At 41.9% G+C, this 27,726-nt stretch overlaps 1 protein-coding gene across 1 annotated transcript; it reads left to right on the top strand.

The window, feature by feature from the left end:
• The first annotated feature begins 532 nt into the window (after positions 1-532).
• SLITRK2 (SLIT and NTRK like family member 2) lies at positions 533-9,424 on the top strand. Its single transcript, XM_020974800.2, has 2 exons — positions 533-1,402; positions 1,976-9,424. Exon 2 carries the CDS (start codon positions 2,018-2,020, stop codon positions 4,562-4,564), a length of 2,547 nt encoding a protein of 848 aa, XP_020830459.1. The 5' UTR covers positions 533-1,402; positions 1,976-2,017; the 3' UTR covers positions 4,565-9,424.
• The last annotated feature ends 18,302 nt before the right edge of the window (positions 9,425-27,726 follow it).

Genomic DNA, 27,726 nt, shown 5'->3' with positions numbered 1-27,726 from the left:
AGGTTAAGCGTCATGTTTTGACGGATCTTAAACTTTAGGGAAATCACTCTCCCCCACCTCCCTCCACCCCCCAGCTCGACCCCTTCCAAAGACTGAGCTGCGGCTTTCAGAGGTTGCTTTCAATCTGCAGAGGGGAAAAAAAACCTCCAGCCACCACCCTGGAAGGGATCCTTTTAGCTCTGAAACCCAGCTCTGGGTATACAACACAAAAGCCCTTGGAACTCTGCGCTCTCGCTCGCTCGCTCTCTCTCTCTCTCTCTCTCTCTCTCTCTCTCTCTCTCTCTCTCTCTCACACTCACATACACACAACACACACACACACACACACACACACGCAGAGACATACACAGACACATACATGCACATCTAGCAGCACCAACATTACCTCTCAAACACTCCCCCGAGACTTCTCCCTCCATCCCCTCCCTCTATCTACACCCCCCCCCATTTGACTTCTGCCTTGGGAATCTGGGAGGAGACATCCTAGGAATGACCAAGCCACTCCCCCAGACCTCAGCTCTGGTGTGGAGGTGCTGACTGGTGGGTGGAAGAAGCAGAGGCGAGGAGGGGCCGAGGGAGAGGTGCGGGGGAACCTAGCCGGCTCCGCTTTTCGCATTTTCCCTTCTGGACACCCCCACACAAGGAGTTGCGCGTCGTCTGCTCGGAGGTGGAGGAGTTCAAGATAAATAGACGCACAGAGTGAATGTCGAGCGCCTTTGCCAAGCCACTTGCGAGGAAGAGGAACAGCGCTAACGGGCTTCCCCGAGTCTCACCGCGGCCCCGTGAACAAACTGCCTCCCCACCCCCCCGCCTCGATCCTCTCCCCCTATCTGCCTCCCCCCCCTACCCCCAGCAGCCCCATTCCCGGGCGTGACGTCACCCCCAGCTAGGTCCGAGGGAGCCTGCAAAAGCCTCTCAAATTCAAACTGAACGGCGCCCAGACAGCAGCCACCGCCAGCCGGGGGAAGGGAACCGAGCCGCCACCACCGCAACCCCAGCAGCCGGCCGGCGGAGTCAGCAGCCCACGGCGCCCCGCACCCCGCCGTCCGCCCGCGCCCAGCGCACACGCACAGCCAGCCGGGCGCCAGGTGGCCAAACTTCCCGCGGCTCCTCCGCTCGCCTCGCCCCCTCCGCTCGCCTCGCCCCCTCCTGCCTGCCCACCTCCAGGACTTTGGGTTGTATCCCAGAGCCCCAAACCCCCAGGACGCCTCCCCCGCCCATCATCACCCCAAACCCACTAGTTCCACCCCTTCCCACCCCCGGTCAAGCGAACCGTTCCGTCTGCAAGAAGCGGCGTCTTCTCCAGGCTGCTTTTCCCCCCACAACGGTTTCTCTATTTGCACCCAAAATGCTAAACTCCGGGGCCACCGCAAAGGAGGGGAGTCTCATCTTCTCCTGATGTGTGAGTACCGCAGCCCTTTCCCTTCCGCGGTCCTTCCCATTTGGTCCTCCCCCCCCCTTCCCTTCCCATTCCTTCCCATCCCTCCCCTTCCCCACCCCCTTGCGCAAGAGGGGAGCTAGAGAAAGAGAGAAGTAAAGCTATTTCTACTGCTGCTGCTACTGCTGCGAGACAGACGAGCTGTCCGCGGTCCCTTCCCCGGCTTCCCCCACCCCCACCCCCACCCCCGGAGGAAGAGGAGGAGGAGGAGGAGGAGGAGGAGGTCGGCTCGGTTTAGTAAGACAACTCGGTTACTAATGACTCCGCTGGCAGCAGGGACCCGAGGGGAATCAGGTGCATGGCTGTGTGTTTCGGGGAGGGTGAGTTGGCGGGCAGGCGGGCGGGCAGAGCGGAGGGCGAGGAAACAGCTTCGCAAAGCAATTGTTTCTGTCTGTCGTGTTGTCTCCCTTCGCCCCCCCCACCTCATCCCTTTCTCTCCCACCCCTTTTCCTGGCCATTTTAATCGGGCTCCTTGTTTCTCTCTCCCCACTCCCCAATCTTGCCCTACTCCTACCCTTCCAAACCCCCTTCTTAAAGGCTTAACTGTAGGTGCCGGAACCAGATCGACTGTGCATAAAGATGCTGAACGGTGTTTGGTTGCTCAGTGTATTAACCGTGGCCGGGATCCTCCAGACGGAGAGCCGCAAAACTGGCAAAGACATTTGTAAGATCCGCTGCTTGTGTGAGGAGAAGGAAAATGTACTGAATATTAATTGCGAAAACAAAGGCTTTACAACCGTGAGCTTGCTCCAGCCCCCCCAGTATCGGATCTACCAGCTTTTCCTCAATGGAAACTTACTGACCAGACTCTATCCTAATGAGTTCGTCAATTACTCCAACGCGGTGACTCTCCATTTGGGAAACAATGAGCTGCAAGAGATCAGAACTGGGGCATTCAATGGCCTGAAAACTCTCAAGCGACTCCACCTGAACAACAACAAACTGGAAGTTTTGAGGGAGGACACATTCCTGGGCCTGGAGAGTTTGGAGTACCTGCAGGCAGACTACAACTACATCAGTGCCATCGAGGCAGGCGCCTTCAGTAAGCTGAATAAGCTCAAGGTCCTGATTCTCAATGACAATCTCCTTCTGTCTCTCCCCAATAATGTGTTCCGCTTTGTTCTGCTGACCCACTTAGATCTGAGAGGGAATCGACTGAAGATGATGCCCTTTGCTGGAGTCCTGGAACACATTGGAGGGATCATGGAAATTCAGTTAGAGGAAAACCCTTGGAACTGCACTTGTGATTTACTTCCTCTGAAGGCTTGGCTCGATACCATAACAGTCTTTGTTGGAGAGATTGTCTGTGAAACTCCTTTTCGGCTGCATGGGAAAGACGTGACACAGTTGACCAGGCAAGACCTCTGTCCCAGGAAGAGTGCCAGCGATTCAAATCATAAAGTGAACCACCCTTCCTTTTCCGACACCCACGTGCAGAAGCTGTCGCCTACCCTTAATCCTGCTCTCACTCCTACCCGGGCCCCCAAAGCCAGCCGACCCCCCAAGACAAGAAACAGACCAACGCCCAGGGTCACCGTGTCCAAAGATAGGCAGAGCTTTGGACCTATCATGGTGTACCAGACCAAGTCACCGGTCCCCCTCACCTGTCCTAGCAGCTGCATCTGTACCTCCCAGAGTTCTGACAATGGGTTAAATGTCAACTGCCAAGAAAGGAAGTTCACCAATATCTCAGCCCTTCACCCCAAACCTACCAGTCCAAAGAAGCTTTATCTTACAGGGAACTATTTGCAAACTGTCTACAAAAATGACCTCGCAGAATACAGTTCTTTGGATTTGTTGCATCTTGGAAACAATCGGATAGCAGTCATTCAGGAGGGTGCTTTTACAAACCTAACCAGTTTACGGAGACTTTATCTGAATGGCAACTATCTGGAAATTCTTTATCCTTCTATGTTCGAGGGGCTGCAGAGTTTACAATATCTCTATCTTGAGTATAACATCATTAAAGAGATCAAGCCCTGTACCTTTGATACACTGATTAACTTGCAGCTGTTATTTCTGAATAACAACTTACTGAGATCATTACCAGATAATGTGTTTGGTGGCACTGCCCTCACCAGACTGAACCTGAGGAACAACCATTTCTCCCATTTGCCAGTGAAAGGGGTCCTGGACCAGCTCCCAGCTTTTATCCAGATTGATCTGCAAGAAAACCCGTGGGATTGTACCTGTGACATTATGGGACTGAAAGACTGGACAGAGCATGCAAATTCCCCTGTTATCATCAATGAGATTACCTGTGAATCTCCAGCCAAACATGCAGGTGAGATCTTGAAATTTTTAGGGAGAGACACTATCTGTCCAGACAACCCTGACTTATCAGATGCTACTATCTTATCCATGAGTCATAACACAGACACCCCAAGATCCCTTAGTGTGGCTCCCAGCTCATACCCAGAGCTACATACAGAAGTTCCACTCTCTGTCTTAATTTTAGGGTTGCTTGTGGTCTTTATCTTATCTGTCTGCTTTGGAGCAGGCTTATTTGTCTTTGTCCTCAAACGGCGAAAAGGGGTACCCAGTGGGCCCAGTAGCACCAACAACTTAGACATCAGTTCCTTCCAACTGCAGTATGGATCTTATAATGCTGACACTGCTGACAAAACTGAAGGCCACGTCTATAACTATATTCCTCCTCCTGTGGGCCAGATGTGCCAAAACCCTATTTACATGCAGAAGGAAGGTGACCCAGTGGCATACTACCGAAACCTCCAAGAGTTCAGCTATGGGAATCTGGACACCAAGAAGGAAGGGCCAGCCACTCTGGCTTATACCATCAGTGCATCAGAATTACTGGAAAAGCAGTCCACCCCACGAGAGCCGGAGCTACTCTATCAAAATATTGCAGAGAGAGTGAAAGAGCTCCCCAGCGCAGGGGTGGTCCACTATAACTTTTGCACCTTACCTAAGCGGCAGTTCACACCTTCCTATGAATCCCGACGCCAAAATCAGGACAGACTGAACAAAACTGTTTTATACGGAACTCCCAGGAAATACTTTGCAGACCAATCCAAACCTGAACATCCTTTACTTCAGGCCAAGCAGCAAACAGAACCAGACTACCTCGAAGTTCTGGAGAAACAAACCGCGATCAGTCAGCTGTGAAGAGAGGGAAAGAGAACGAAAGCATCAAGGAAGGCTGCCTCAGGAAGACAGAAACAGCTGGGGATGGCCACATTCAGTGCATTGGCTTTTTGGTTTTTGTAGGGTGGGGGCAATGAAGTTGGGGGGAGGTCTTTCTTTTCCAGGAATAATATGGAAACTGAAAAATCAGTGAGGGATGGGGGAAAGCAAGCTTCTTGCTCTGAAAAGTTTTCCTTTTAAATTATTTCCACTTTATTTTGGTTGGGTTTTTTTTTTGTCATCCTTAGTAACTGTCCACTGAAAATGAATGTTGCTCCAATGACTTTTTTTTCCCTTTTCACTTTACTTCTTGTTCTCCCCCCCAATCTGTTCTGTTGTTTCAGTGCACAGATGGGGAATGGGAGACTCTAGGAGGTCTGGAAGGGGCTAGGCAAAAAAAAAATCTTTTAAAGAAGTGGATGCTGAATGTGTTATGCTGAAGATCTCCAAAGATCTTTTGGGACTGTCACTTCCTTTGTAAATAATAATATCCAGTATTTCTCTTTCAGTTACCACGCAAAGTCACTGAGCGTCACCTCTTGTGTTAAAGTGCCTTTGCACTTTAAGTACATTACTTAAATGTTGCTTTTAGCTTTGATAAATTGAACCTATTTTAATGTGTTGTATTTTTGAAAGTAAAAAAAATGTAAAATAGATCTATATGTCAGCTGCATTCAATCAAAGGAGAGTTTGCTTGATTTATAGGTAACCAGCCCTTCATTAAATGATTCTAGTTCTAAGACTTTATAGATTTCACTGTAAAATATTTCTTTTCTTCTGGGTTTGTTTTAAGTGATTCATTGAAGTCAGCTAAGCAGACTTAGTGATAGACCAGAGGCACTCAGCTGCCTTGGTTGGGCTTGCTATTTCATTAATAAAAGGTATTGAACATGCTAGCATAGAGAATTGAACAATTAAGGTCCTTCCCTAAATCATTACCTTGCCAACACTAACATGGTCAGTAATGTTCAGTGCTTTTAGATTATTTTCCTAATTAAGAGAACATTACACAACTTGTAATATATTTTTTCTGCATTAAATTAGATATTTTTATACATTTAATGAAAGTCTGAATTTCTAACTTTTTAATTGAAATTAATATTTTTTCTGCCTATTGAGACATTTTCTATAAGCATACACCAGTAGAGGCCGCCACACACCTCATTTAATAAAGACATATGAGCCATTTAAATACCTTGAAGGAAGACTTCAAAGGTGAAATTCGAACTTGGGTCTCCAGACTTCCCAAGCCAGTTCTCTGCATATTCCAAGGTAGCAGAGACAAATGTCAACATACCTTCCAATACCCTTACCCACCAACGTTTAGACTTCTGAATTCTTCTTGGGTTATCATATTTAAATAGAAAGCAATGTTTTCTCATTGAGTTTATGAAGTCCTCCCAAGTTTATTGAAGCTTTAAAAGGGGTGCTATCTGATAATGCTATTGCGTCTCCATATAGGGGAAGAATGAACGAAAACCAAGAAATTAAGCGAATCATTTCTCTTTCACCTTTCCTTAGGTTTTACTTGAATTTTACCTTGTCATCCGAAGAGAGCATTTCTTTTTTTTCTCCCCCCGGAATGGGGGCAGGGGAGAGTATTAAAATGAATTTGGTTAACCAAGTATATAAAACATTTATGAAGCCTTATTATTAGCCTGTAAATAATTTTTAGCTGCAAACATGATTGTGAGATTTAAACAAACAGCCCTTATTTACAACAAAAATAGTTTTGTTTTGTCTATTGTAAATCCTTATGCAACTGGGATGGTGATCTGCATATAAAGTAGGCCAGCCTTTTCAATTCCTTATTAAAGCAATTGATGGAGAATGAAAGAAGCTCCCTGTTTCCTTTTCATAAATAGGTTACTGCACATAATAATCCTTTATTATCATGCAGAGATTGAAGTGGACTCTGATGACTTATTTTTAAAGCTTTAATATGACTAATAGTATATTGTCTGCCACTCCGAAGACTTCCCAAGCAATCGAATTTCAATTATAAATGACTTAAGTCCGTATTCTTTTCATCGATATTTTACTAGTGGAAAACATTTGCCTTTTTCAGAACTGAAAAGAGTCGTGTGTGGACAGAGCTCAGAACATGCAGTGAATCGCTTTTAATGAACAATGCAGTGTCTGAATACCATCCACCGTGACCAGCTCTCCTGGCCATCCTTTGTTTCAAAATCATAATTTCTATTCATGGCCATTACAGCAGGGTTAGCACTGGAGGTCCATAAGAAACTAACTCTATGAGAGTTGGTCTTCCAAAGGGTCTCCTTTCAGGGAAGAGAAGAGAAAGTATGAACACAGAGAGATTGCCTGGAAATCACTTCCTCCACTTTGGGTGTGAGGTGCTGACATGGAACAGCTTCAGGGGGGTCACTTCTGGCTGCTGGCCAGAATGTAGTGGTAGCTAGGACAAAAAAAAAAAAAGGCGTGGTAGAAAGTTTTTGCTAAGGGGAATGATCAGATCTGCTTTTCCTTAACTTTTTATTGAGCATTAAGCTATGTGTGAGAACTGAGGTGATTTGTCCAAATCTACTTTTAGTGCTTCCCACCCCCACCCACCCCCACCACATAAATTCAGTACACCTTTTATAGCATTAATTTTGGTGAAAAAAAAAGCAATAGCAATTTCAGATGCATTCTTCTAAAGAGACCTCCTGGAACAACTCAATTTTATCCACAATCCCACTAAATAATGATGGCTTAATTTTGAATACTTACGCTTTCCAGATTTGCACTTTATTATTAGCATAGCATGATGAAATATTTCCTCTTCCAACCTAATGGGATGCATCCTTTAAATCATTTTTTCAATACAGCCTTTCAAGTATATGTTGCGTTCAGTTTCTATTGTTAGTTTAAAGTATGTTTGTGACATACTTTAAAGTCGAAATGAGCTTTTTTTTTTCCCTGAAGCTTTGTTTCCATTCTGTTATTGTTCCAACTGACTGCATTTGGTTTTGCTTCCTCAGCACCAGGGCTTTTTGAAATGATTTTATTCTGGGATCTTTATTTTTATCTCCTGCAGCTGGATTTGGTTGTTTAACTTTGACTCCCCATGCTGCTCGAAAGAGGAATAAACAGTAACATGGCTACCCCCAGGGCTTTGGGGGCAACCTTCACTCTCCTGGCCGCAGGCTGAAGCTGAGCTGCAAGGCCTAGCCCTGCGAATTGTACATGGTCATTCCCTTCCAATTCCAGATGATTAATTAGTGGCTAGCTTCCCCTGGGGCTCATTAGTATTAACAACAACAAAAAAATCTCAGCTGCTTTTCCTAGGTTTAACTGCCACTGAGAAAGAACCGCATCTGGGTTCTAAACCAGGAGCAACTTTCTTAGGCCTCACCAAATCCCTCTATTAAGATGGTATCATCAAGTCTAACACTCCTTCTTTGCCCATAAGGCAAGTTACTTTTTGAATCCTTTTCTTGGTCCTACAAAGACTTAACCTCTATTTAGTCACACAAAGGAGGGTCTAGGGAAAACAGAGGCAGATTGGGATTCTTCAGACTGTGGATGTACTACCCAAACCCCCCAAGGATGGAGGATCAGAACGAGAATTAAGAAAAGCTCTTTGGGGTGTTCTAATGCCTGAAACTTCTCTGATGATCCCCGGATGTGGACAGCTGTTGGGCTTTCCATCTTGAGTCTATGGAGTAAGGGGAAAACTGTGGATCTCTTTTCCACCTGCTGCACATCATTTAGCCAGCATCCTTCATTATTTTGGGCTGTATGACCTAACAGACAAACCAAACAGCAAACAAACCAAACATTTCTGTTGGATCGGGTCTAGTGCTTCAAGTATGAGGACTGGTACCTGTGTGCTGTTTTAAAAGCTTCACTGTAAAGATAATCCGCAATGTGATTGTAAATACGGTGTCACAAACATACTTTAAAATGACTAGCAGATCCGTGTTTTATAGGCAATGCTTAATTTGCATCTCAATGGCTTAGACTAGAGGGTTTTGTTTTCCGATATCATCTGTTAACTTGCAAACAACAAAAAGTATAGGAGTGGTGAGAAATATTTACCTTGAGATGTAGGTGATAAAATCACTAACTTCTGGTAAAGAGAAAATAAGTACTGTATATAGGTGTACCTCACTTCTTGCTGTGGTTGTGCTCCTGAAAAAAAAGTTGTGTGTAAATTCAATTTTTTTTTTTTGTAAATTGAATCATATTTTAAGTGCACTAGGGGAGCTGCTATTTAGAGGAAACTTGTGGTGAATCCTTTTGTAAAGCAAAGACTCATTTTATAATGGAAATAATCATCCCCCACCCCTAATTTATCTGTTTTGTATGTTTGGATTTTCATATATCGGGTTTGCATAAAACAGGGCCCACCTGCATAGTCATTCAATCCAACCTGCTTTTCCAGTGCTGCTTGTTGTACCAGTGTATTGGTTGCTAAGGGCTTATACTTGAAAAGGCTGCTGCAATTTTGTGCAAATTAAGCTAATGGATGATTCTGTGATTACACAGTAGCATCTCTAAACTGTTATGGGTAGCCAAACCATTTAGACTCAATTGAGCACCGGATTCCTCACTTCCTGTCCTAACTGGTATGTTCGATCAGCAGCCTCTCCTTTCTCAGATGTGGCCATGTTTCCTTAGGGGGTGGAGCAATTACCGTATTCCAATTCTAGAAAGTGCTTAGAGTCAAATGGTTTTATAATAAATATATGTCATTGTGTAAACATATTGAACTGCATGTCTGTTGGAATTTTTTCTTGCAGTGTTTTAGCTTGGAAATACCTGTATAAATACTGTTAGATTTAGTCGCAAATAATTGTTGTCAAGTTATTGGAATAAATGGCAAATGAAACAAGATCATGTGGAAATTGTCTTTTTCAGTGAACTGTGCAACTGTCAAAGTCTGAATGGTGCCTTCTGAGTTGTTATTAGGTTAAATGGGGTCCACTGGCAATTGGAATGGATAGCATTGTTACAGTGTGGTGGTATAAACCTCTTATACCCTGTGCCGATTTTGTGCTTGAGCTAGTTTATGTCCAATACCAAACACTTAGCCGCTTGCTTGAAACAGAATTACATTATAGGTTTTAGTTAAGACATAAAAAGGATAAAATATTATTGGGATTATATCAGGGTTCTGTGACTTCATATATCCTGTCCAAAAGCTAACAAATTAAACTTGGAGCCAGTTCCCAATGTCATGAGTGATTTCAGTGTAAACAAATATTTAGGCTCCTTTTTACTAAAAGTATTACAACTCTTCCAGAAAATTGTGAATATTTAGGATTTTAAAAAAAAGATTCAAATGCAGAAATATCTTGATGAAGGCATCATCAAGGAAGTTGAAGATTATTGATTTTTATATTGTTTTCCTGGGCATTGGGCCAGTCTGTCTCTCTCTCTCTCTCTCTCTCTCTCTCTCTCTCTCTCTCTCTCTCTCTCTCTCTCTCTGTCTCTCCTCTCTAAAGGTTTTAATCCTTGCCTGATGAAAGAGATGGCTTAGTGAGTTTCTCTATTTTTAACTGAGGGGCTGAATGACATTCGAATAGAAAGAATAGAAGAGTTTGAAGCTCAACTTTTAGAGGAAAAGCTGTTGCTGGTAATCCTGATAATGACTGGACAGAACCAATCCGAAAGTTTGAGGAATATGAGCTGCATTAAATGGGTTTTGTAGCTGAGATCATGACAGAGTTCCCCAGTTGTTTAATGGCATTGCTTCCATTGTGTGTTTTGACATCTGGGTATGTTCCAGGTATGCTTTCTTCCAACATGCACTAATGAAATTGAGGTCACCACGGGCTAGCAAGACAAAGCCCTAGACTCTGGATTTGGAAGACTCAACCACACTAGCTGCATGACCTTGAACAAAACCTTTTTTCTCTTTCTGGCTCTCAATGCCACCATCTCCCTACCCATCTAGTAAAAAGAAAAGGTTGATGTAGATAACCTCTCGGGTCCTTTCCAACTTTGGAATTCTGGGGGCCAATGAGATATGGAGATTTATTGTTACTGTTCCTTTGGACTGTTTAACTCTCCAACATGCTGGGTTTATTTTGGTAAGCATAAGTTGATCAGCTGAAATTAATTTGGTATCATGTAGGTTCAAAGTATATTTTACTGAGAAATGCCATTATTAGCATAATAACAAACTGCCTACCTCACATTGAAGAAAGCACTTTGTTAACTTCAGAGTTCCGTGAAAACATGAACTCCGATACCCCCATGGTCCTGTGCCCTAGTCCAGATGGGCATGGCCCAAATCTGTCTGCTAGTCCTGTGAGACTCTTGCCAGTATCCTCCCTAAATTCACCACAGTGGGTCTACCCAATGTACTAGGGACCTTTCCTGAATTCTCTTGACATTGCCAACAATTATTATTAATGATTAAAAGTGAACTATTTATCCTCATAATCATCTGCCAAATAAAAATAACTGATATTTCTCTAGCGATCTAAGGTTTGCAAAGCATTTTACCACACCATCTTTTTTGAACCATAATGTCCTTATAGGACCTTAGGAACTGGGTACTATCAGTATCACCCCTATTTTACACAGAGAGGAACTGACTTTCAAAGAGGTTTCCTGACTCGCTCAGGGTCCTCCAACTGGCAAGTGTCAGAGGTGAGATCTGAACCTATGTATCCCTGCTTACAGTAGACCATACTGCCTCTCAATCAGTAATTCCCACATTCCCCACTTAGAACACATATGATTAAGAACATAGAAAAATCCTACCTCTGCCTGTTACCTTTGGAAGTATGACACTTTCCTCTCTGGAAGATTGAAATGATGTGCATGTTGCCTGTCAATGACAGCATCTAAGGCAAATGTCCATAAACAACTGCATTCATTATGCCTTTTCAAGTAGGTTTCTTTTTCCCTCATCCTCTGGCTTCTCTGACCTCTGAGACTGAATTACAGGCTATTGTTTATTCAGTGGTTAGGAGGCAGGGAGAAATGTGGGTGTGCAGAGCAGCAGCTAGCAATTTCAGCACCTGAGGCCAGTAGCATGAAATGGTGTCTGCAGTAGGCAAGTCATGCCAAGACTCCCTGAAATCCCTCATAAGGGTAGAAAGCTGGACACTGATCAAGGGAGGGGACAGGCCTTGACCTACTTCCCTGGTGAGAGTAGACTCTGGGGTTCTTCGAGGCCACCATCCAAGGAGTGGGGTGAGGCCTAATATAAACCTCCACATCCTCTAAATTTTGTTGCTCCAGGACCCTGCTCCAATTATTCTGCTCTCATTATGACTCCCTTGATCTGGCATTTATAGATCTAATCTGGGGCAGTGAGGTAGTACTGTGGGTAAGAGTGCTGGATTTGGACTCAGGAAGACCTGAGTTCAGATTTTGCCTCAGGTACTTGCAAGCTGTATAACCCTGGGTGAGTCACCTCATCCCCTCTCAGCCTCAGTTTCTTGATCTGTAAAATGGGCTCCTACCTCACAGGGTTGTGAGGCTCAAATGAGGTAACAGATAACGGTGCTTTGCAAACCTTAAAGCACCATATAAATGCTAGCTACTATTATTATTATCATGTGGTCACCCTGAAGCAGGTAACCATGTCTTCTCCATGGTATGCTGGATAGGACAGAGGACTTGGAGTCAGGAGACCTGGTTTAAGGTCTTGTTTCAGATACTTAGCAGCTCTGTGACCCAGAGCAAGTCCCTCCTGTGTCTCAGTTTCCCCATCAGTCAAAGAAAAGAGTTGGGCTAGATGGCCTCTGAGGTTTTTTTTTCCTGCTCTTGAACTAGGAACCTATGAACCTTTCTCTACTTCCTCTCCCCAAGCTTGCTGTTTTCCAAAGACCTCCTGTGAGTTGGTTGGTGGTTGTTACTGTGACCTGCTGGAGAGGCTAAGTAGCATCATGTGAGTGGCACCGCAAGAGAACACTTTCCCTTGTTCTCTGTAAGATTGAAGATCCAAATTAGTATCTGCCTGGCATTGTCGGCTAGTATGGAAGACATGGGTTTGTATCATTGCTGCCTTTTGGGATGAAGGAATTTTGTGACAAAAACAATATCCTCACCCACAGACTAGAGCAAACATTTCCTTCAGAGCTGAAACTCCAATGATACCTCTGGCTTTTTTGTGATCTGTTTTGCTTTTTCTTAGCTCTGCCAGCTAGAAATATTTGCTTAATATGTCCCTGAGCCTGGAGGAGCTCACTTGCTCTCTCAGAATGGGGTCTTGCAAGCAGGCCAGGGCTCTGCAGAATGGAAACAGGAGAGGCCATGGGACACAACAAGAAGAAAGCTACATGAGGCAGCAGAATATCTGTGTTCTAGACCCATCTCTGACAGGAACCAGTTATGGAACCTCAACTTTAAGCATCTGTTTCATTCTTTTTCTTTATATCCCTAGTGCCTGGCACATAGTAGGCACTTCATAAATGCTTATTGATTGACTGATCTCTAGGAGGAGGTTGGTCTAATTGAGGTCCCAGGGCTATTTCACCTCTGACATTTGTGATACTTTTGAGACTATTTCTATACCCAGAATGAAGTAGAAAACAGAGACAATTTTTCAGATGATTTAGACCTGCAAAACCACATCTTTCTTTCTATACTGGTTCATTTATTCAGATACAGGCTTTTCACTTTCTTTCTTTTTTTTTCTTTTAATCACACCTGTGATTTCACCAACAAGAAACTCCCTCCACTGAGGGATGGCTTCATCTGCTCTTTATAACTTGTAATAGTATTAAAGAGTTATGCATGACACTGGCAGGTTTAATGACTTGCCCAGAGTCACACATCTGCTGTGTTAAAGGCTAGACTTGAATCCTGGTTTTCCTGATTCTGAGGCCTGCCCTCTATCCACTACTCTGCTTGTCCTTTTTCAAAATCTACTTTCACTGTTTGGCTTCAGTCTGTCTAACTTCAATTCATTCTAATGGGCATTTCCAATGGTGCAAGGTGAACCAGGGTGTCAATGTTTAGGTCAGGAAGACCTGGGCTCAAGGCCTGCCTCTTACAGATCCTAGCTGTATGACCATAGGAAAGTCACTGACCAGAGAGCTCTCCATTCCCTTGGCAACTCTCTGAGACTGCAAGTTACAGATGAGGTGCCAATGATGGTGAGTGAAATGAGTTTCCATACTTGGACTTCCCTATAAGATGAAATCACAGGTCTGGACCCCCCCCCAAAAAAAATTGCCCTAGGTACTAATGATAAAAAGACAAATATAAAATAAGTCCTTCCCTCAAGGAGCTTATATTCAATTGAATCTCTTCCTAATTTCCATTATGTGAGGTCTGTTGCTTCCTACATTATACTTTTTCTTTACAATTTTCATCACTTTACTTGACACCCTATAAATCACAACCTCCTACAGTTGAGTTGTGTCCTCTATGAAGATCTCAGGCCTCTTCTGTGTTACATAGAAACAAATGACTAGAAATCTAGCCCAGAGGATCATTTTTTCACATTTTGGAAGAAAGGCCTCATTTTTTTTTTTGGCATCCCAATGCTCCCCTCACCCTTTCCTCTTTTACTAAAGAAGCCAGAGTCCTTATATCACCAGGGAAACTTACAGACCCTTGAGCAACTTCTTGGAGCCTAATACATTCAGGGATTCATTTCAGTGAGCAAAGCTCTCAGTCCACATGAAATCTTTGGCTTTCTCTTGGACCGTTGCTCTAGCTATGGTTTCCCTAAGTTGGTATATGGCTGGTTTAACAGTTCAAATGGATTTTTAACTAGAAAAGTAAACATAACAATAAAGCTTTGAAATGATCTTGTAATTTTCAACTGTTATGGTCTTTCACAAGAACACGAAAAAGGGGAGGTAGGGTAGGGGAAGGCCTTTCATCAGTTTTTCTGCTTTTCCACTGGTTTCTATGGGACTTATTAGGGGCATTAGTGAAACAGAGAAAATTCAACAACATACTGCTGGGTTTCCTTCTGTCTGGTTGTAAAAGGTTATAGGCAGGAAAAAAGAAAATATAGGTTATGTTTGTGTAACCAACTGAAGTATAAGAAAATGAGGCTATTGGGATCACAACATCTTGTCACCTGTTCACCGTCAACTGTACAAGGTCTTTAGATTTGGTTGTCCAGTCATGTCTGACCCTTTGAGACCCCATTTGGGGTTTTCTTGGCAAAGATACTAGAGCTGTTTGCTATTTCCTTCTCCAGCTCATTTGACAGATATGGAAACTGAGGCAATAATGACTTGTAAGTGTTTGAGGCCAAATTTGAACTCAGGAAGAGGAATGTTCCTGCTTCCAGGCCTAATACTCTAGCCACCGAAGTGCCACCTAGCTGCTAGATTTTGATTTGTAGCAAAATATCTTTTTGAATTGGGTCTCCAAAGGTAGTTCTGACCCCTTAACCATCTATGTGACTTTGGGCAAGTCTCTTCCCCTTCCTGGTTCTCAGTTTCTTCTTCTGTGAAATGATGCAGTTTGATTGGATGACCCCCAAGCTCTATGTCCCAGAGATGCTAAGGTACAGTGATAGTGCCTCAGGGTCACAGCTAAGGAAGTGTCAGTCTGGCACTCAGCTCCATCCAGTTCATAACACAATTCTGTGCGGCTAGTAGTGAAAGTATTCTTATCCCCATTTTACAGCTGAGGAAACTGAGCCTCAGAGAGTTGGAAGTAAGTTGCCTAAGGTCATATGTCCAGTAAGTGGTAGAATTAGGGTCTTCTGACTAGAAGCCCAGTGTTCTTTTCATAATTCCACGCTAAAATCATTGTTTTGCATGAGGTACAGGGAATTATCTACTCCCCAAAAAACCCAAACCTATAGCTGAAGGAAATATATATTTAAAAATTTTTCTAGCTTGTCTACATTGGTCAGAATCACAAGAAAATGGCCTAACTTGACTTTACTACGTAAATACAGCCCGACTTTTCTGGATTTTTAAAAAAATTTAAACAACTCTATTTTGCTTACACCCACAGAGTAGTTTAAAAGACAATTATAGAAAAAAAAAGGTTAAATATATCTTTGTTGATGCATTTGTTGGGAGTTTTTCTTTTTTGTTTCTTTGTTTCTCAAGTATAGAATTGGTCATTAGGGTTTTACAGAGCATTCTGTTTCTACATTTCTTCAAGACTATCTAATGTGCACTATATCTCTAAATTTGGGGTGATGAAGTAACAATTGCTATAGAAACCTAGCCAGGGGATTGTGAGCTAGATTTCTTTTGAGCTTTCCCCCCCTTCCCTTTCTGCCAACATCTTTCCATGTTTGGTGGGTTGTAGATGCTTGGGTCAATGGTGAAGTCTTGTGATAAGAAGTAGAAATGGATTGGTTTGAGATGTTCTAAGAGAGAGGAGATTTCCAAATCCCACTTCATTAGCTTGTCATATTTGGGAGGTAGTACCATGTCTCAGGGGCCTGGATCCACATTCCTAGACTTAGCTGAGTAGCTAGGTTACCTTGGTCATATCACATCCCAAATGAGTAGATTCTCCAAGGACCTTCCAGCCCCAAATTGTCCAGGTGGCACAGTGGATAAAGCACTGGACCTGGAATCAAGGAGACCCGAGTTCAAATCCTGACTCAGATGCTTACTTGCTATGTGATTCTGGGCAAGTTGCTTTGCCTATCTACCTCAGTTTCCTCAACTGTAAAATGGGGGACATAATAGTACCTATCTCACAAGATCTGTTGTGATGATGAAATGAGATAGTATTTGTAAAGTACTTAGCACAGTCCTTTGCATGTAGTAGGCACCTGATAAATGCTAATTCCCTTCTCCCTTCCCCTGTGGTCTTTCCATGCTTTACAAAATCCTGTTTCATCTAAAAAAAAGCCTACTATCATATAAACCTGCTTAACTAAATAACATGAGTAATTTCTAGAAGGATTATTCCCTATTTATCATAAAATAATGCCTCTAAGATGAAAGATTTGGAGCTCTTACTCTCTACTGAGCTCTCTACTAGGTGCTATGTGGATACAAAATCACCCAGGTTATTTATTGAAAGCCTGGAATGGTAATTGCTCATCACTGTGTTAGTCCCTGTGGAGGAATACAAAAGTATAAGATATAGAATATCAAAATTGGAAGGAATCTTAGGGATCAGTCCTTAAGTCCCTAGTTCAGTCCCCTCCATATATGAATGGAATGGAATACTATTGTGCAGTTGAAAAAAAAGTCAATAGAGATGGTTTGATGCAGTTAAGTAAGCAGAACTAGGCAAACAATTTATGTTATGCCAACAGCATTGGAAAGATGAGCAACTTTGAAAGCCTTAAGACCTCTGCTCAATGCAGTGACCAATCCTGATTCTAAGAGACTGATGATGAGCCATGCTGCCCAACCCTGGACAGACAGATGACATTCTCAAAATACAAAGTGAGACATATTTTTCAACATGGTCAATGTAGAAATTTGTTTTCCTAGACTATGCATATTTGTTGCGAATTTGTTTTAGAAACATTGGTCACAAATGTTCCATTACAAATGTTGTAGCATTTGTTCCAAACTTGGCTTGAAGCCAGGTTTCAGAGGCAGGACAGAAAAAGGATTGGTGCTGAGCAGAGGCTAGAGGTGCTCCAGGAGGAAGGATTTACCCAAGTAAAGCCAGGGAGATTGGAATAAACAGTGAGGTAGAGTTGTTTAAAGCAGATCTTCTGTTCTGGCGGCCTGATAAGAGAGGAGAAACAATATCATTTAGCTCTTATTTTGTTGAAATAAGAGGAAAAATTTCCTTCAAGGAAAATTTGCAATTGCAGCATATTTGGTTTGAAATATTCAAGTATATTGGAAGGACGGCTCATAGAATCAAAGGAATTCATATTTGACAGGGACCTCAGTGTCTATCTGGTTCAACCCATACCTGAAAAATAATTCTCACTACAACATGCCTGAGAAATGATTATTCAGTCCTCTGAGAGGACCCTACCTGCTAGAGCAGCCCATTCCCCTTTGGGAACTTGAGATTTTCAGAAAGAGTTCATTATATCAAGCCTAAATGTGTTGCTTTGTAATGTCAACCCACTGTTCCCAGTTTTGCTTTCTGGGCCAAAGAGAACAAATTTAATCTCTCTTCCATGAAATACGTCTTCAGCTTCTTGAAGATAGCTCTCATGTCACAGAGCCTTTTCTTCTCTGAACAACATCCCCAATTCCTTCCACTGATCCCCACAGAACAGGGACTTGAGACCTTGTACCATCCTAATTGTTCTCCTATGGACTTTCTCCAGCTTCCTTCTTAAAAGATGTTGCCTAGAAGTGAACACAATACTCCAAATGTGGTCTGGCCAGTTATTCTCAAAGACATGTTATTTTGATATAAAAAGTAAAGGACTTTTACCTAGTAAGTAATAATTTTAAACATAACTTATGGAAATATTTTGGGAAAAATAATTCAACAGATATTTAGTGGATACCTACTCTGTTCCCCATATTGTGCTAGGTACTATGAGAAAAGGAAGAAGACATGGCCCTCCTACCTTTAAATGTATAATCTCATGATCTTCATCATCATCATCATCATCATAGCTGATAATATCTAACATTTATATAATGCTTACTATGAGCCAGGCACTGTGCCAAGCTGCAATTATTATCTCATTGGATCCTTGCAACAACCCTGGGAGGTCAGAGCTATTATTATCCCCATATTACAGTTGAGGAAACTGAGGCAGAGATTAAGTGATTTGCCCCGTGCCACATAGCTAATAAGTGTCTGAGGCCGGATTTGAGCTCAGGTCTTCCTGGCTTCAGACCCCACACTATACCCACTGTGCCACATGATTCACATACATGAATTAATTAGAGAATAATTAATAAAACTGAATTTTAAAATGTATGAATAGACAGTAAATATTATGGTTAGGATAGGAAAAGGCAAAAAGCACCACTGACTGGAGTAGATTAGCAAAGACTTCGTAGAAGGAATTGAGATAAACCTTAAAAAACACAGGAATTAGAAAGAGTAAGAGACCAAGAAAATGCATATTCCAAGTTGGGGAAACAGCTGAACCTCAAAATAGGAATAACTGTGATTCTAATCAGAACTCAAATTGATGCAATGACCAGTGATTTCAGACAACTTATCTGCCTCTAACCACTCAATAGAGAGGTCAAGGGACTATGGGTACAGAATCAGGCATAGGTTGTTAGAGCCAATGTTTTCAATTCAATAAGCGTTAATGAAGCTCCTACCACATGGCAAATGCTGTGCTTGGCATTCAGGACACAAAGTCAAAAGTGACATAGTCCCTACCCTCTAGGACTTTATATTTTCCTGGGGGAAAATAGCATGTGTACAGATAACAATGTGCAAAATCCATATGAGGTAACTTCACGCCTTTGGTAGAAGGGGGCACTTGAGCTCAGTCTTGAGGAGTCGAGAGAAGGAAGGAGAATATTTCAGGCATGTGAAACAGCATATGCAAAGACTACAAGCTAAAAATGGAGTATTCAGTTAAGAGAACTGCAAGTAGGTCAGTCTGGATAGCAGATGAAGTGTGTGAAGGTGAGTAATGTGTAATCATTCAGCCTAGAAATATAAGCTGGAGCCAGATTGTGAAGGGCTTTAAATGCTGAACCAGATTGGGGTGGGGTGGGGGGAGGAGAACTAAGATATTTTAACTTAGTGGTCATAGGAAGTGGTATTAGGTAGCAACTGAAGCATAGGACTGACATAGTCAGACCTGTGCTTTAAAAATAATAGTAATAATAGTAATAATAATAATAATAATAGCTAGCATTTAGACAGCACCTACTATGTGCCAAGTCCACGTGCTAAGCACTTTCCAAATAATATCTCATTTGATTTTCACAACAACACTGGGAGGTGATGGCTGTTATTATTCCCATTTTGCAGTTGAGGAAACTGAGGCAAACAGACGTCAAGTGACTTGCCCAGGGTCATAAGTTAGTAGACTGTAGTAGCTTAGTAGTTAGTAGATGTCTGAGGCAGGATTTGAACTTGGGTCTTCCTGACTCCAGGCCCAGCTCTCTATTTACGTTGGAGCAGGAAAAGAGTTGAAGCAAGGGCACCAGTTGGAAGGCATTTGCAATAGTCTGCTGTTGTTTGTCCTTCATTCTCAAAGAGGGCCATGACATCAGGAAGGTGATGCCATGACTTGCAAGTTGGATTTAAGTGAGGGAGGGCTGTGCAAGGCCAGCAGCCTTGCTTTCTCCTCCGGAGCCATCTGGGTCTAGTGGCCAGATACAGATCAGAAGGACTGGAGATGGCCCCCTGATGAGGACTGGAACTAGAGTGATATCAACTTGAGGTGAGAAGAGACAGAGGCATGTGAGATGTTGTGGCGGTAGAAACAACTTAGCAGCTGATTTTAGATTGGGGGATGGGGAATGCACTTAACTGCATATTGATGTTACAAAGCAGGGTTCTGTGGATAAGAGTCATCACTGAGATGATAGCAGTTTTAAAATAAAAGCATCAACAAATCATTTGCACACATACATACATATATTTATATACACATCCATATATATGTATAGTTCAGTATTATGCATACATATATTTATATGTATATATGCATATAAGGCACTCCTTGTTGCATGTGTGGGAGAAAGTAACAAGAATGGCCTGAGTGTGCAGCATACATTTGGGAAATAACCTGACCCTGATTTGCCAATCCAACCTTATGAAAGGCCTTGAATACCAGGGAGAGGAATTTGGCCCTGCTCCAGCGAGAAATAGTGGGCCATTGTTGGGTTATTAGGAAGGGGAGTGACATGCTAAAAGCAATGTTTTAGGAAGATTAATCTACGGGGGGGGGGGTATGCAAAATGGATTGGTGAGGAGAGATCCCAGAGGAAATGAGCCTAGTGAAGAAGCTATTGCAATCATCCTGGGCTGGGGGAAGAGGGGTACGATGAGGGGGGGAGCTGACAAGTGGCAATGGGAATGGAGGAGGGATGAGTTGCTTATGTGCTGATGTTTTTGAGTTCAGTCTGAGCCCTGACTGCTGGGCCACCAACTGCTGGTGCAGTGTCATGGAAGGGAGAAGCATATTTTGAATGTCACATCCATCTTTTTTACCATAAGCAGTCCCTTCTAGGATAGTCACATTCAGAATCTTCAAGGAGAAACAGGTGCTGAGTAGGGGGACTTTTCTCTTCAGGAAATCTAAAGGGGAGAACTTTGAAATGCCATGACTGTTAGAGAGAGGGGAGGGTCAAGCTTCACAGTGAGGAGTGTGCAGCTTAAGTAAGGGACCAGAAAGGTCCCCCGGGGCTTCAAACCCAGGCTAGAAGGCATGTGCTTAAATTCCAGCACCCCTTCAATCCTCTATTTTGGACACATGGCCAATTCTAGAGAGATCCTATTGCTAAGAGTTGAAGAGGAGAGAAATAGAACATTGACTGAATATTTTGAACAGTGTCATCTGGTCCATGGAACCAGGAGAGAAAAAAAACGTTCTTTTATAAATGATGATTTTCAATTGCAAAGATTAACTTCCAGCCTTTTGATCTATTTCCTGAGCTCCTCATCTTTTGTATCTTGTCTCAGTAGTCAGAAGTACAATCCAATAACAATATTATTTCTGTTCTGCCTCAATGATTCAATTCAATTGTCTGCATTTGTTAAGCATCCCCTATGGCTCAAGCACCACGTGGTGCTGGCTGGGAATGCCAAGATAAAAGTGAGTGGGTCCCTGCCCTCAAGGAGCTTAAGGTGCTCCTGGGAGGGGAGGCTCCCAGCAGGAGGGTCTGTGTTTTCTTAAAAACAGATTTTCATTGATATCATTTGTTATTTCATTGCCTACATTTCCCTCTCTATCCTTCCCATCTCACTTCCCAGAAACTCAGATCTTAGAACAAAGAAATGTTTTTAAAAGAAGAGAGGGGAAAAAAAACAGCAAAACCAATCGATACATTAAAAAAAAAGTGATGTTACATGCAATGTTCCACTGCCATCTCCCTTGCCCCCTATCTCTACAAAGTATCGGTGAGAAGCGTCTTATATCTGATCTTTGGGGCCAAGCAGGGCATGTGTTCTGCATTTTTTTCCAGTAGTGGGGAGAGATTTTATGATGTTCTATCTATATACCATTATCCCTTTGTTACCTATGGCCCACTTTTGAGAGTTTGGGATACAGTCTGTGGGCTTGGAATCTGTGACCAAGGCTAACTGGCTCAGGTCTGTGGCCTTAGCCTCAAAGCACCATACTCCAGTCAAACATTCTTTGTATTCCTGTGCTCCCAGGGATCTCTGATCTCATGTGCGTGGCTGAGGATTCCCTCTAACAAAGTGGTTTGCCACAGAATGCTATAATGGAAAGCAGATTTGATCATTTGAAGACCTGTGTTCAAATCTTATCCCTGCCATTTTAGTACCTATGTGACCTTGTGTAGGTCATTTTACTACCTCTCTTGGCTTCAGTTTCGTTATCCGTCAATTTACATTGCTACATGACCTCTGAGGTCCCTTCCAGTTCTAAATCTGTGATTCCTGTGACCCTGTGATCCATTCAACCCTGCCATCCTTTGCAACTCCTGCCCCTGTGCTCCCATAAGCTTCCCACAAGGAAGCCACCCTAACCATTGAGTTAGGGGCTTTCTGTGCATTCTGTTGATATCACCATGTTAGCCATAGCTTTTGTAAGCTTTCCACTTAATTCCTATCTAGTTTGTAAAAGCAAATCATGGTGTCAGGATCTGAACCTAAGTCCAGTGTTCAGTCCACCGATCTGTGGTGACTCAGCCACATACTGGTCCCTGGGAGTGGGAGGATGAGGAGGGGGTTGCCGTGGGGAGGAAACATCCCTGCTTTCATTTTGCTTTTGCTCCTTTCTTCAATCCACTTTTCTTTTAAGTTGTTCATAATTTGGAATGCAATGGTTTAGTTAAAAAAAGACAGCATGCTTTGTAAAACAACAACAAATTGCCTGAGATAAAGACAGCCCTGCCTGGCTAGACGAGGTGTTTCTGATCTCTCCCCAGCATGGAGCTGGCTCTTCAATGAGTGGCTTGTGTGGGGAGTCAAAAAGATAATTTTGCAATGCAAGAAGAGCAATGTGGCTTTTTCAGAGCAGGTACAAATAATGGCTTTGTCTGCTATGGGGTGGGATCTAAAGGAATGAGATCGTGGGCTTAAGAAAAGGTTACAATTTGCCTCTGAGGAGCTCTAGCCACAAGAATGAAGAACTGGGTGTTTGAAGCCACTGTTTTCCAAGGGACTTCATATTTCACTGAGCATTCAGACATCCTGGAGAGGGAAGGAATTGTGTAGCATTTTCCTTATTTGGAAAATGGAGAAGCCAGTGCCCTGAGAAGTACAAGTACTTGGGGAAGGTCATACTGTCATAGCACAGGGCTGGGCTGGCCATTAGGAAATTCTGATTCACAATAAATGGATCTTGTTTCTCATTTGTATTCTGGTGCTTTGTTGCAATTACAAAAATTTAGGAAGCACTCTGAGGATTTCCCATATCTGGCAGCCAAATAAGCTTTTACAGTTAGTCATAGCTACTGGACTGGAATGGGGAAAGATCAGCCCATAATACTCCTAGAAAAGCAAAAACTCCAACCAAAGCCTTTCTTTGGCACATTTGTGAAGCCATTATGGTGATGCTGAGCCATTTTTATTCTGATAGGATCCTAGGTCTAGAGTTTGAAGCAACCTTAGATCTTAGAGGTCATCTGGTCCAGCACTTCTTAAACTATGGGTTTAAGTGGAAAGCTGTGGGAAAATTTGGCTACAGTAAAAGGCTTCTGAATGCACAACGACCAAAAATTAATTAAAAATCAAACGCATAATGAATCCAAGATGTTTCTGGCAGCACTTGCCCATGTTGCATCGTGCAACTTCACTGCAGCCTTGGTTCTGAACACAAAGCATGCGCACTTTGCACTGTGCATGCCCTCAGGCCACACAAGCCAACTAATGCTGCTGAAACATGAAAAGGAGTGGCTAGTGGAAAAAAGTTTAAGAAGCCCTGATTATATTCCGTATCCCTCATTTTGCAGAGGAAGACCCAGAGAAGTGTGACTTGCTCAAAGACAGGCAGGTAGGACCATAGTATTTAAGTCTAGAAGAGACCTTAGAAACTTGTCCAATCACTTCATTTTACATTTAAGGAAACTAAGGACTGGAAAAGTAAAGCAACTTGCCTAGAGCCACACAGATAGTGACAGATTACATTTCGAATGCAACTCAAATTTGAAGATTTGAATAGAAGAAATTGGTCACGTTTTCCACTGCACCATTGGGAAGCTAGAGAATATTAAATGGTTATGTGATTATTATTGTTGTTGTTGTTGTTGTTAATATATTTATGTATTGGAGAAGGAAATGGCAAGCCAGTACAGTATCTTTGCCAAGAAAACCCCATGGACGGCGTTGGTGTGCTATGGTCCACGGGGCACAAAGAGTTGGACACGACTGAATGACTGAACAACAAGGTTTTATTTGTTCACATCTGGCATACAAGCTACTATGTCTTTTTTTTTAATCTAGTTGGGATTTGCCTTCATTTTTTGAGAACAGTAAGCACTCAGCAAATTGCACCGTGATGCTTTAGTCATTGACAATGACGCCGAGAGCACTCAGCAGTGTGTACTGTACACAGAGGAAAGGCATGGTTGGAGAAAACACAGTTGGAATATGAGGCATACCCAGAACTCAACTACAACTGCTGTTCCCCTTCGCCATTAACAGAAGGGTCAACTTCAGCCCCAAATGCCAAGTAATGTTTTTTCAACTGGGGATTCAGAAATCTTCTTTGCAACTGAAAAAGGATGTCAGGATCACTGCAGATAACAGACATTTGATTTAAGCTAACTCCTTTAGTTTTGCTTGTTTGCTTCCTGGCTTAACTCACAAACTGGCCACCTGATTCCATTCATAATGTCTACGCGATGTGAAAGTCATATTCACTCAGACTGGGGTAATGATCACTGGAATCTACTTAAAAGTATAGATTTGAAATACGTGCATGGAGCCTTCTTGCTTAATCCTAAAAGAAACAAAACATATCAGGAATAATGAAAAAGGAATTTTGATCATCCCTGAAAATCAGAGAATGACTAGTGCTGCTACCATCCAGCAATGTTAATGAAGTCTGGAGACGTATTCAGTGCTTAAAAAAGAAAGCAACCCCCTCCAACCAAGTTAATGCCTCTTATGTTGTCAATGGATGTTTGTTCTTTAAGTAGCAATGACATCAACTCTGTCCTTGTCTTAATTCACTTAATAAATAATTTTTCAATTAGAAGTTTGCTAAAGTGAATGTGAGTTCTATTTTGCAGTTGACCACAGAAAAACAGAGTTTTTTGTTTTTTTTTTCTTGTCCTGGGGCCCCTCTTGTGAATGACATTTATAATGTCATCAGATTATCAGAAATTTAAGGAAAGTAGGCACACCTTATAAGCACAGCAGATCCTCTTTCGGTTCTCATAGCACCCTCGATTTAGAAGAGGAAGAGACCTTAGAGATCATCTCGCTCAACCTTCTTATTTTACTAAGGAAACTGAGGTCCAGAGATATAAGTTAACTTTTGATAAAGTCAAATTGCTGTCTTCACATTTTAGCTTAAAAGGAGAAAGGCCGTCTGGCTGGGTGGCTGAAAGTTCTTAAACGAAGGCACTTGATGGCTTTTTTCCAGCTGGTAAAAACTGGCATATTTAGGGTGAGGGGTGAGGATAAAGGGAGGGAACACTCAAAAGTCAGATCAGGAGTTCAAATACAAGTTGTAACATTGATCTCAGGGGAAAAGAAAAAGGATTGTTCATTCCTACTTGTTATTATGCTATAAAACCCCTCTTTACAACATTTCCATTCATAACATTTTCCTGAGTATGACTTTTGTCTTGGAAAGGTTGGGGCTAATGCCCACACATTCCTCCTTAAAATATGGCCCCATTTATTGCATTTTCTTTTCCCAGGCCTTTAGGATGCTTAAGGGAGTTCATTATGCTACAGAGAAAAGAGAGCCTCCCAAATAGAAAGAGAATTTGTTTGGAATGCTAGAGAAATTCCTTCATAGCAGGGAAGAACATTTAGCTAATTCACAAATCTATATTCTGTTTGTGTTATCTATTGTCAGTATATGGTCATTTTAGTTCAGTTAGGACCCTTTGCCTTGATTATAGGTGTCAGGATAGAAAATATTTACTGAGCCTGTATCCCTGCTGTGAAATACAGAATGCATGGACTTCAAATATATCTATGAAATTCAAAAACATTTTATTTCTTCTTGTGCAATGATGATTTGTAGGATGCTAGGATGGGAAGTCTTATTTTTATTTACTCTTTAAAAATAAATTTTGTATTGATATCTTCTGTTTCTTACACTATCGTTGTTATCCCAATATCCCTTCCCCAACTCCTCCCAGAGAGCCATGCCATATAACAAATAGTATTTTTAGAGAGGAAAAAAAAAAATCAGCTTAACTGATTGATCCATTAAAAAGGGTTGAAAATATGTGTAATGTGTAACACCTGTGAACCTTCCTCATATCTCTTCATTCAAGTCCCCACTTGATCTTTATAATTTTTTTGATGTTTTGCTGTGCAGCTCTTTTTTTCCATTTACATTGTTGGCATTACTGTGTATCTGGAGAGAGTGAGGCTGGTGACTTTTTGAAGCTCTGCCTCACTTAAATCCAATTCACAAGCAATTTAAGGCATCATCCTTGTCATGTCATTGGTTCTCTTTGAGAACAAAGGACAAACAACAACATTGTTTTCCTGGCTCTTTTAACTTCATTCTTCATCAGTTCATGTATATATATTGGCGATTGGGGTTAAGTGACTTGCCCAGGGTCACACAGCTAGTAAGTGTCAAGTGTTTTGGTCTGAGGCCAAATTTGAACTCATGCCCTCCTGACTTCAAGGCTGGTGCTCTATCCAGTGTGCCACCTAGCTGCCCCATGTAGATCTTTCCATGCTTCTCTGGGTTCATCACATATATCATTTCTTACAGCACAGTAACATTCCATTATATCACAATTTGTTTAGCCATTCTCCAATTGATGGACATTTCTACTTTGTTTCCAGTTCTTAGTAATCTTAAAAAAAAAAAAAAAACAAAAATCTGCTGCTATAAATATTTTGGAGCATATGAGGACTTTCTTCTTATTGATGGCTTCCTTGGGGTATAAGCCTAATAACAGAGTTCCTGGTTCAAAGGACGTTTTGCTAACTTTATTTGCATAATTCTAAGTTACTTTCCAAAATGGTCGTAATATTTCAGAGCTCCACCAATGATAATTTGGTGTGCTTGTCATTTCACAACCCCTCCGACATTGACTATTTGCAATTTTCGTAATTTTCACCAATTTGTAGGGTATGAGGTATCAGGGTTGTTTTGATTTGCATTTCTACTATTATTTGTGATTTGGAGCTTTCTTTCTTTCTTTCTTTCTTTCTTTCTTTCTTTCTTTCTTTCTTTCTTTTTCTTTCTTTCTTTGGCTAGGCAATGGGGTTAAGTGACTTACCCAGGGTCACACAGCTAGTAAGTGTTATGTGTCTGAGGCCAAATTTGAACTCAGGTCCTCCTGAATTCAGGGCCTGTGCTCTATCCACTGCACCACCTGGCTGCCCCATTTGGAGCTTTCTTTCATGTGGTAGTGATTACTTTGAAATTCTTCTTTTGAGAACTGTTCATATACTTTGTTTATTAATTGTTTACATATCTTAGATACCAAAGCCTTATCAGAGAAATTTGATACAAAGTTTTTTTTCCCCACTCAACCATTTCCCTTCTTAATCCTAGATGCATTAATTTAGTCTGTGCAGAAACTTTTCAGTTTCAAGTAATGAAAGTTATCTATATTATCTTTTGTAATTGTATCTATCTCTTGTTTGGTTAAGAATACATCTCTTACCCATAGCCATGAGAAGTACATGATCTGTTTCTCTTCTAATTTTTAATAGTATAATCTTTAATATTGAGATCACTTATCTGTTTAGAATGTATTGTGGAATATGGTATAAAATGTTGGTCTAAGCCTAATTTCTGCCAAACCGCTGTCCAGTTTTCCCAGTAGTTTTTTTTTATCAGTTAAGGAATTCTTTCTGAGGTAATTTGTGTTTTCCACTTTATTAAATACTAGGTTATTGACTTCTGTTGTTTCTGATTTTTCCTTGTTTAGTCTGTTATATTGGTCGATCTTTCTATTTTCTTTTAAACAATAGATGGTTTTGATGACTGCTTCTTTACAACATAATTTCATGTCTGGAAATGCAATTTCCTCTTTATCCCTACTTTTCAT

This window comes from Phascolarctos cinereus, unplaced genomic scaffold (assembly GCF_003287225.1).
Source record: "Phascolarctos cinereus isolate Bilbo 61053 unplaced genomic scaffold, phaCin_HiC Scaffold_8;HRSCAF=390, whole genome shotgun sequence".
NCBI lineage: Eukaryota > Metazoa > Chordata > Mammalia > Diprotodontia > Phascolarctidae > Phascolarctos > Phascolarctos cinereus.
Note: the sequence above shows the minus strand (reverse complement) of the source record. Positions and strands in the feature narration are given on the sequence as shown.